The sequence below is a fragment of the Suillus subaureus genome, assembly GCF_016647635.1.
Source record: "Suillus subaureus strain MN1 chromosome Unknown BJ212scaffold_294, whole genome shotgun sequence".
NCBI classification, from domain to species: domain Eukaryota; kingdom Fungi; phylum Basidiomycota; class Agaricomycetes; order Boletales; family Suillaceae; genus Suillus; species Suillus subaureus.
The window spans coordinates 825-12091 of NW_024538850.1; the positions used below are offsets into that span (position 1 = coordinate 825).

An 11267-nucleotide genomic window follows, 5' to 3' on the forward strand; every position below is an offset into this window, starting at 1 on the left:
GAAGGTACATACTTTGCTTGAGTCCTTAAAGTGCTCTGAACAACGAAATCAGAAGACATATACTGCAACAACATCAATACTAGCGCGGGAGTTTAATATGTTGACGTACTCTAAGCAGGGGGATAAGCCCTCTCTGAAATGAAAGAATTTCGCGACCCATCGTTGTTTTTGAGGAAACTTGGGGCCAAGTCACTATCTCGGCGACCCGAAGTCGACCAGTGTTCTGCGAATTTCGGTTGAGTATACATCACAAGACCCTGAATGAACGTACCGAAGTCAAGGTTTCGAGTAGTAACTAGATTTATCACCGTCAACACAACGATTGGATCGGGTAGTACACCATACCTGTCCCTCTTCTTGAGTCTGGATCTAGCAGTTAATCAAGACGAGTTGCGTGACATGTCTAAAACGCACCCATGAGCCATTTTGAATATTGGCGCTAGACAGTGAGACAAGAAAGCCGTAGATCTCAGGTGCAGTCTTGAATCGAAGTCTTCTCGGAAGAATCTCCTCAACGACTTTGGGTCTCTGACGGAGTCAGAGATGTTGTAGCATCCTGAGGGAAATAACCATCGGTACCACCTCCTACGAGTTTCGATAGACCTTTCTCTGTAAGGAATGGGGCGATGAATGCTTGCACAGCCTGTGTGGGGATCACGAAAGGCTGCGGAGATCGCCTGCCGTCCTGACCCTGCGGGAGGGTATGTGCACCACGACAGCCGAACTCTCGAAAACATCGTCCTGTCTCCCAAAAGAATCGGCACACTCCTCGAGGAGGTGGGCTTGACGGTGGCATTTGGCGTTGAGGGCCTTGAGCATTGCGTCGTGAAGGAGATCCATCAGAAGACGCGCCCGGTGATGACGGTCTTCCATCTCCTCCTCGATGCTGTGCATTTGGAATGTGTTCAAAGTACAAGATGTGCCACGGCGGCAGCCGCCTGGCGAGTTATAAAATCTACAACTTGGGCGTCGAGACATGTTGGGTTACTAGTAGTAGCACCACAGTTTCTAGCTGTGCCGCTTTTTAAGTGAGAGGATCATGAGGTGCCTGGGGGACCTACAGATGCAACTGATGCCACGAACTAATTCAGGAGCACTAATAGAGCTCTTCTGACACGAGGCTTCACAGGATGTGTTCAATTAGTTGATTTCCAGCTGATACACGTCCTTTGAAGCCAATGTCTTGGGAGATCTGTCTCTGGTGCAACTTGACCTGGCCTTTCTAACCTGAGATGCCCATACGATTATTCGCAAGTGAATAGATTGTTGCAATATGCACGTCTGTTGTTCAAACAAGTCTTTTGACAGACGCTGCAGTGACTAGGAGTTGGTTGAGACAACCCCAAGATTTGGCGGAGTTGTAAATTTTAATAACCCTATTTGATCAGCGAGAGTCACAGCGGCCGCGGCCATCTACCTTGCCTTAACGGATGGTCTCAGTCAAGTCACTGGCCTCGTTTGCAGCCTCGAGGAGATAAATGTCACTCATGAAGAATGCCAACCATACCCAAAGAATGTGGAAGTTCAATTAAACATTGAATGGAACGACTCACAAGGTTCATGAGTCGTCTACTAAAGTTTGCCTAGGAAGAACTAATCACATCATTGCCTCGATTCTAGATTAAGTTGATGGAGCATGCCGCATTACGCGTTTCCACGGCACGTTGCTTGGGTAGGCTGTAGCTGCAGGGAAAACCTCTTATCTCAGAACTCGCCTTCACGTACATCGTCTCTGGCAGCTCTACCAAATCTATTTTGCTCCAAGTTCAGTAGGGCATTAAGGCCTCTCGAATATGACGCAGCATCAGGCAGCATCACTTTCACTCGTCCTATCTACGCTGGTAACGTCATCTCCACAGTCTTGGTGCGTTCCCCAAGCTCTTCACTATGCACACTGCGCATTTATGGCTGCGGAGTAGGACATGCAGCGGACATCGAAATCGAACCCTCGATCCTGTTGAGGGTTCTGATAAGTACAGCCACGGAACATATTAACACCATCTGATCGATCTGATTCAATCAATAGGCGTTGCTGGCCACATTGTTTCTCAGGGGCGAGCCCTAGCCCTCTCAATCTACCTGTATCCACTTTGTGTTTTTTTTGGTGGAAAACGCCTAAACACGGTTGTTTCTGGTGGTTCCTTCGCACGATCCTTGCACGGGTACGGGTAACACCGCATATGCTGACGGGTTTGGAGGGTACGTGTACGGTGTAGGATAGTCGTCTTGAACATACCATGACCCCTCTGATCAGGCCTTACCGCGGGTTAGCAGTATTTGGGCGGGTATGACTTGCAACCTTGACAGTCAAGTACTGAACGCCGTGCTATTAATTGATTCTCCGCGTTGCCTTTCTCTGAGAGCTGGAGGATCACAACTGAATAGTATACGATTTCTATCATGTCTTGATGTGAGTAGAGACGGACGGAAGGACTGCGAAGACAAACGAACGGCTCAGTCTGATAGGAGTGGAACGACGCGGATGCAAGGACTTATATACCTATCCGTGTTATCGATGATGTAACCGATAAGCGTGCTATTGTACGTGTACGCAGTAAGTAAGCGTAAAGATAAAAGAGTGAAATCATTCTAGCAATTTATCGAGCTTACACTTCGCTACAGAGAAGCTCGAGTCACTACCATAAAATCAAGGCAAAAACTCGAGACTCCACCAAGTTGTCTCCATGAAACCAAGCTCATAAAGAAGGCATCTGATGCCTCGTCTACCCAGAAGGCTCTGACCTGCCCCTTGAAGAAGGTCAAACAATCATTCGCGTCTCAGTCTGCTCGATCGAAACTCAGACACCGTCGATCGCACAAGAGTAGATCACTGGTCAACAAAAACTACGACTCCAAACCCCCGCGCAGCCCCGATTCCCATATCTCCCTAACCCCCTCCCTGAACCATACAACATTCCACTCCACTAAACCCCTGCGCATATCATACACCGTCGTCGGAAGGAGTGCGAGCAATGCGAGGTGCGGGGTGACGAGGTGGTACGTGAGCGTAGTCCCTGGGCGTGAAGGTGAGAGCGACGTCGCTGCTGAGGGGTAGAAGTGGGGCTTTGAGGGTGGAACGGGGGATGACGATGAGGTGAGTGGCGGTGTTCCGGCGGGAGTGATGCCGGAGGTAGGAGTTGATGTCGTGGCTGTGGGTGGGGGTGTTGGTGCTGGTGTTGGGGAAAACCGACTCGTCCGCGGATCGTTAGAGTTGGACCTGGTAGGACGGTTCAAGGGTAGGAGGGAAATTTGTGATACGTACGTACCTGTAGAGAGGTCCAAAAGAGTTGAGCATGGATAGATAATCGCAGCAGAGATTGTGCGTGGCTTTGTCTACTGGTGAGGTATCTGTTGCGACGTGGATTTTACTGGATGTGTCGAATAAGAAAGCCTTTGGAGATGCTGTATTCTGCGAGCGATGAGAAGTGCCCGTGAAGACAAGTGACAATGAAGGCACATACAGAGCAAAAGACATTTAATAGTTCTTCGAGATATGGCAGGGAATCGATCAGTTTATGAAGCATACGAGAGAACGCCTCTCGGAGAGAATGGTCATATATGGAGGTGAGATGGAAATTGAGAGGGAATTGCTCAAATTCGGGAGATTCGTCTACGAGGCGGTCCATGACACGTTCGTGTATCTGGCGGAAGTTTTCTGTGTGCTGTTTCAGTTACGAGCAAAGAATGGATGCGGGACTGGCGTACCGATCTTGTCGTCCTCTTGAAGCCTTTCCGCTTTGTGCACAAATACTTCAAAATTTATGTCGGGGTTGATTTGGCATGCAGCGACTATGAACTCTACGAGCTTTGAGACAGGATGTTGGTAGAGATCCTGCGCATATGAATGAGGACAGCAGTCAGCAGATAAATACAGCGCACGTACTCGAATGTCTATTACGAAGACTATAGTTGAGAAATCGGCGAGAGATGCGCCGAGTGTGTCGACGGTAACGTTTCCTGGACAGTCCCATATCTCCAACGGGATGACAGTGCTGAGAAACGATGTTCAGTGCTAAGCACGAGAAGAAGTCATGGACGAGTGCACACTCAATGAAATGTTTTGCAACACGCATGGTAGGCTCGAGGTAAAAAGTCTGTTTGACTGGGAGATCATCGAAGAGGACTTGGAGTATGGAGGTCTTTCCACTCCTGTGATAAGTTAGAACAGGTAAAAGGAGAAAACCTAGAGATTCGCCTTCTCATTCCCAGAAAGAGTATTTTTGTCCTGGTTCCATTGGAGCTTGAGGAAGAGCTCATTGTACATGGGAATGTACTAAATTACATAAAGTAAGCTAGTAAGTCAGAAGATAGATTTGGCAAGAGCCTTTGAATTCAACAAGCACAAACTCCTTTTCAACCGGGTCTGATACCACAATATTTGGATGCTTGTGTCATGACCCTTCAATCTGACATGCAGACGCACTTACTATGGTGCCATGACCGTTTGGATCTATGACACCGTCAACTTTTTTTGGTGGAAGTTGAGCTTGGCTGTGATTGGCTCGCATTTGTCCATACGAGATTCGATGGTTCTCGATTCCGGCCTTCGGAAATGGATATCGCTCAGCCTTCTGCTGGCTACAGTTGACTTTTCCAGCCCCAGGGTACATTTGACGTTTTTTACAGGGGTCACTATTACTCTGATTCCTGCAGAGAATATAATTTCCTCTACGCCTGTTGTTACAGACGGAGAAGGTATTTCAGGTACCCCAGCGGGTTTTCTTTTTCGTGTAAGCTTCGCAAATGGGACACGCAGCCTTTTTCGGCAGCAACCGAAGTCAAGTTTCTACTCACCCGAGGCGTTTACAGCATGTGCCTTACAGGTTGCGCAATGACCCTGGACAGGGCACGCTCACTGTGTGTCCACACGTTAACGTCGATGATGGCATGTAGTTCAGGGCGTGGGGCAATACGTATACTATGCCATCGTGTCCCACAAGCGCTTAGTCATCCTCACCGCCATACCCCTGTGCCCCAGGACAGGCAAACTATGTGGACGGCGGACGCGTATTTTTGTTGCTGGTCTGTGAGTTCGAATGCTCTGCGTCATACCGTGTTTCCCTGCATTCAGAGTTTTGTCTCTTATTTCCTCACTAGCACCATTATGGCAACCTCCGCTTCCTTTCACGGCGTTCTTCAAAATGAGAACGGATATTAGCATCATGTATCACATCAGAGGACTGGTGAGCTGCAGATATCGTCATATATGCCGATATATGATTATATTTAGAAAAGGTTTTCGTTGTATAACCTCGGAAAACCACCGCAATCAGCATAAGGCACCCTGGGGAGACTCACGAAATCTCTAATGGGCAGATCCATCATTTGTTTGGCTCAGTTGAGCCCAGTGCGATATATACTTCAGGTCGACCTAGACTTTAGTGCACCTTCCCCATTCCAGTATCCGGCATTGGGTAAGTATTATCCAACGATGCTCAACGATGAACGTGGACTTTACTTGGCAATATCAGCCTTGGTAGTAGCTGTGTTAAGCTACTGTCGAAAATATAGACTCAATCTTTCGCGCCCCCCGCTACCGCCTGGTCCTATCCCCCTTCCAGTACTGGGAAATGTTCTCAGTCTTGATTCCGCTCGGCCCTGGTTGACCTTCAATGCCTGGAGATCCACATATGGTTGGCACGTTGTGATGGGGATCTGTCCATGACAACTCACTTTGTTCCTTAGGTGACATTATTTATGCTCGTCTCCTTGGCAAGCCCATCATCGTCGTTAATTCTGAGGAGGTCGCGAAAGACCTTTTTGAACGGCGTTCCAGCATATATTCAGATAGACCCCAGTCAATTGTTTATGAAGCGTGAGCTACATCTTGGAGTGTTGGTCCGCATCAATCACCAAAATTTTGTCAGCTTCGCTTCAGATTTTAACACGGGGTTCATGCCATATGGAAACAGGTACATAATGGGTTATTCTATGTTATGTTGATGAGTGTCTGATAAAAGGCAGGTGGCGCCTTCACCGACGAATCTTTCATCAGGCATTTCACCAAACTGCTGTACCCGCTTACCACGCTACGCTACTCCGTTCCGCCCACAAAATGATGTTCGGTCTTCTACAGGACCCTGAAAATTATCCAAACCATTCTCTGATGTCGGTCGCGACAATTTATCTGGTCTCGCGTTGAAGCTGATTTTTTATTAAGGTTTCCTTTGACATACATGCTATCTATAATATATGACTGTGAAACGACAGCTAAGGACAAGCATGTTGCTAACGCCATTACAAGGTATGGGAAGCTCATAGTCGAAGGTTTCGCACCAGCTGCTATGACTTTAATGGAAACATTCCCTTTCCGTATGTTTGCACATGCAGTGATTGCATGTAAGTAACTCAACAATCCTTCTAGTTTTGCAGCTACCTAGCTGGTTTCCCGGTGCCACGTTTAAGCGAGCATCACTCAAGTGTATCCAGGCAGGCCATGACGTGAAGGAGATACCCTTTCAATATGTCAAAGAGAGGATGGTGAAGCACCCCACTAGTGGAGGTACATCCAACTAACGAAATGCTGACAGTCTGCCAATGACATGGGACCGTGCTTGGTGGCTGATGCTTTGAATAGGACCAGTGAAGAGGACGACGTCACTATAACTGCAATTAAGGAGGCTGCTTCCGTTGCATTCACAGGTATGCAAGTTGAAAAATTCTTTCCTCTCAATACCCATTTTTGTCTTCAGCGGCGACCGATACGGCGAGTTTCTCCTGGTCTTCGTCTGCCAATCATAACCAGTTTGCCCTTGACTCAGACCACTAACACATTACTTGTGTTTTTTCTTGCTATGGTGCTCAACCCAGAGGTGCAAGCAAAAGCGCAGGCGGAGATCGATCGAGTCGTTGGCAAGGATAGACTCCCTAATTTCGACGATAGACCGGCGTTGCCTTACCTAGAAGCTATTTTACGTGAAACACTCAGGTGGTACCCAGTGGTTCCATTCGGTTTGTCCACAACGCAAAATCATTTCTGAATATCCTCTGATAATTTTTGCAGGCATTCCACACGCAACAACAACCAGTGACATCTACAATGGCTATTTTATTCCTGAAGGTTTGCATCATACTGATTTAACGACGGCCGCTGACGATCTTTGCTAGGCGTTGTTGTATTTCCAAACGCATGGAAAGCCCATACTATCCTTATCCTTAATGTATCTAAATAACGAACCTTTCAGGGCAATGACGCACGATGCAACGAAATACCCCAGTCCTGACGAATTCAAACCGGAAAGATTTTTCCAAGACGACGGGACTCTTAACAGCGATACTATGCGTTTAGGCTTCGGCTGGGGTCGCCGAATTTGGTGAGCATCTATTCGCACTCCTTCGCCCTCCGTTGAAAGAAACTTGACAGTGTGGGACGGCATCTCGTGGACGCGTCACTCTGGATCGCTATGGCGAATTTGCTGGCGTTTTTCTCGGTCCACAAGGCTCTTGATGAACACGGCATGGAGATTCCGGTCGCTCCGAAGTTCACCACTGGTTTCACAGTGTTTGAAGAATCTCATCTGTCCCAGAGAGTAGTCTGCTGACTTCTTGTTATTTAGTCGTCCAGAGAGATTTCCCTGTCGCATTCTCCCGCGATTCCCTGATGTGTCTTTGAAGACACTGACGCGTTCGACTAACTTTGGAGGTCCGTTCTATCGACAACACCTGGTACTCTCAAATACTAATATACAGTAGCAGAGGAATTGTGATTGTGGTGTGGTCGGTAGTATGCAGCACGATAGCTTTCTGCTTTGAATTTTTTGCCTGTGTAACATGAGATTGCGACCACGTTATTTTGACCAAGTCTATACCGCGATGTCTGTTGAATTCGTTAGGAATAGCTACAGCCTGTATTCACTTTGAACATGCTTCGGATGTGTCATGCTGTGCAGTCGAGCACAGCTACCGCCGGTTACCAATTATGGCACAGCGCCGCACAATTTGTCACTCTATTTACGTAGCGAGGCACGAACGGAGGAAATAGAGCTAAGAGTCTGTTCGGCCACGAAATTTAGGCCAACTTAATTGATACTCTATTACGTAACGAGGCACGAGGCAAAGGACTAGAGTTAGGTCTTTGCGCAAGCGTCGGAGGCAGTACGAGCTTTTGCCTTCGTACCACGACGACGCACCTATCTCTCTGTTGCCCTCAGCGACATACCCTTTGTCCTTTTCTTTTCCCCCCGCCTAAGACAACATCCCAGTGAAGCTTAAATAAACCCAATTCCCTTTGAGTACCATGGAATGCATTTTGACTGATCTGGCACTTGAAGCGCAGCTGAACTTCGAATCCACTGCATACGCTGGGTGGCTTAACGCACTCGTCACAGGAGGCATCACAAGAGAAGATGCCCTCGAAAACATGGCCAACGGTTGGAGGTTTGAGCGCCAAGAGTGCATCACCCTTTGGGAAGAGCAAGTGGAGGAGGACACTCGCATTCTTTGAGGACATCTGGAGCATGAGAGAGCAGAAAAGGAAGCAGAAGAGCAGGAAGAACATCGTGAAGCCAAGAAGAAGAAACCTAAGATCAATGACTTTGATGCTGGTTCAGTAGTTGCCAACATCATCATCCCTTGCCCTGCCCAGTATGCCATACAGAAGATCAAGAGCATGGAGTATGTGGAGTTATGGTATTTCAGTCCTGACGGGTGCCATGAGGCGTCCACCACTGCTAGATCCACGTTGGATTCAGATGACGCATATGGATTCGCAAAGGTCGACAGCACAGTCGCCCTGAAGACCTTAGCATCCTTCAAGGCATCCCACAAGGTGTTGCAAGACCATGACCTATCATGGCGCCAGTTCGATCTGGCAAAGACCAGCTTCCTCATCCACATTGAGAAGAGCGGATGGCTGGACAAGCATCAACAAGCATTAGCCTTGTTCTTCACCCTCATCACTAACCATGAACACCGCATGCACCCACGCAGTGAGAAGACATTACTTCACTATGCTGGCTTCGTTTGATGGGAATGGCATGATTGTCCAGCCAAAAACCAGGGCTTCAACATTGGCCTCTTCAACAATGCCCTATACAGCACTATCTCAGATGACATCTGGGAAGCCGAGCGCAACAAGGGTCTAAGACTGGTGCGTTTTTTCCTCACCTTCAAAGAATCATTCAAACATTAACCACATGTATACATAATCTTATTCTATTGTCTCATCAAACAATCAACATCTGCTTACGTGTCAAATGCACCTGCTACCCATCTGCTATCATTGCTCGCCACTACTGGGAATACTTCCTTCCCCCCCCCTCCCACATGTTATCCAATGCTCACCCAACAGTCACCTTTGTGCCCTCAGTCTCGCACTTCCACTCAATGAAACCCATAATGCTTTCAACCTCTCCACTTCCCTACTCGATTATGTGCTTCATGCTTTGCTTCCCTTAACGACTCAATCAATCTGCTTTGCTCCCGTGATCATGCTTGCACTACCCCAAACTGCTCCGTGCCCAATCCAACAGCTTCAGAGTTTGCTGGCTGTGTCAGGATATTCATCTCACCCTTGAGGTAGGGAGGTCAGCACGAGTCAGGGCAAATGCAGGGAAACATATCCCCCCCCCAGATGACACCCACTACCACCCCTACAGGTCGTCTAACCCAATGGCAAAGAAACCATACAAGGGTCAGCCATCTTTTCCTGTGGGCGCAAGCAATTCGGGCCCCTCAGCTTGCGCCCTCTGCCTTGGCCGCTTTTGACACCCCATCCACAAGTGCGCTTCTGAGTTCCTCTGGGACAAACGAACCAAGACTCGTTGTTGATGAAATGCAGAGGGACACCTGGTCAACCCAAAGGGCCTCAAGCTCTGTTACGATTGGCAAAGACCGAAAGGATGCTCAAACACTGCCCATTCTCACATGCACAAGTGCTCAGGATGTGGGGCAAAGGATCATGGAGCTCAGAACTGCCCTCAGAGCAAGAGCGTCTAAAGCCTGCACCCCATACCAGCCAGAGGCTTGGTCACATTTTCTCAGTGTCTCGGGTCTTACAAACAAATATGCACATATACCTAATGGCTTTCGGTTTGGTTTCATGGGCAGCGTCCCTACTATACATCATACTTATTCCCCCCCTAATAGTCTTTTGTTACTTACACAACATGATACATTCATTACCATCCTGGATCGAGAATACTCTACTGGACGTTATATTGGCCCGCTATCCAAGACAGAGACAGAAAAACTTATTGGGCCTTTCCAGACGGCTCCGCTTTCTATGGTCCCCAAGCCAGGGAAACCAGATAAGTTCAGGCTCGTACAAAATCTTTCATTTCCACTTCATCCATCTGCAACCATATCCTCTATTAATTTGGCCATTGACTCTGATCTATACCCTTGCACATGGGGCACTGCTTCAACCATATGCCTTCTCATCTGGTCCCTTCCCCCAGGTTCACAAGGGGCTGTTTGCGATGTGGCAGAAGCATATCAAACGATTCCCCTCCACCTGTCCCAGTGGCCAGGTTTGGTCATCAAAATGGGGGAGGACAGCTTCGCAATCAACTGCAGCTTCTGTTTTGGATTTTCTGCTTCCATGGGAATGTATGGTGGGGTGGCAGACGCAGGTGCTGACATCTTCAGATCACAAGGTATTGGCCCAATGTCCAAGTGGGTTGATAACCATTTATTCAGCCGAATTCTCCGTGAACATCTCAAAGCTTACAATGACCTACACAAATTGTGGGCTGCCATCATCGCAAGGAATGGAGGCATGCTTGTGGATGGGGGGTGTAAATGGTACCACAGATCTGACATGCCAGATGGGAGAGTTGAAGAGTTTGATGAAGACTTATCCTTCCCCATCCTTGACCTATCAGCAACATCTCCATGTTTGTTCGAAGATGCCCGTTTCACCTTCTGCTTTGACAACATCAACTGACTATCCAAAACTCTTGGTATCCCTTGGGAGCTCGCAAAGGACATTCCCTTCTCCTCATGTCCTCCATTCATTGGTTTCCTCTGGGACATTGCATCACACTCCATCTCGATTCCACCCAAGAAGAAGGAAAAATACCTGGCAGCGATTCGAGAATGGGAGACCAGACCTTCGCACACCTTACAGCAAATGCAGGAACTCTATGGTAAATTACTACATGTTTCCTTGGTTATACTGGCAGGACGAGCTTATCTTGTTTCCCTCGAAACCATCCTTTCTGTCTTCCATAATTGTCCTCACATGCCTCAACGTCCCCCAATGAACACAGGTGAAGACTTGCACTGGTGGAAAGCCAATCTTGCACAGCCCATTGTCGCTCGACCTA

General features: G+C 48.0%; 2 protein-coding genes across 2 annotated transcripts; both read left to right on the forward strand.

Moving 5' to 3' along the window:
* The first annotated feature begins 1385 nt into the window (after positions 1–1385).
* Positions 1386–2146, forward strand: BJ212DRAFT_517578 (uncharacterized protein). The gene is made up of 2 exons (XM_041343387.1): positions 1386–1556; positions 1621–2146. The coding sequence occupies exon 2, from the start codon at positions 1637–1639 to the stop codon at positions 2003–2005; it is 369 nt and encodes a 122-aa protein (XP_041185292.1). The 5' UTR covers positions 1386–1556; positions 1621–1636; the 3' UTR covers positions 2006–2146.
* A 6090-nt stretch (positions 2147–8236) lies between these two features.
* On the forward strand, positions 8237–9130 carry BJ212DRAFT_1450699 (uncharacterized protein; the record flags this gene model as incomplete). The annotated part of the gene is made up of 3 exons (XM_041338816.1): positions 8237–8416; positions 8456–8959; positions 8999–9130. The coding sequence occupies 3 exons, from the start codon at positions 8237–8239 to the stop codon at positions 9128–9130; spliced, it is 816 nt and encodes a 271-aa protein (XP_041185293.1).
* Between the last annotated feature and the right edge of the window lie 2137 nt (positions 9131–11267).

Coding starts and splice junctions, on each gene's coding strand:
- BJ212DRAFT_517578 (XM_041343387.1), top strand. CDS start 1,637: ATGCCGCATTACGCGTTTCCACGGCACGTTGCTTGGGTAGGCTGTAGC.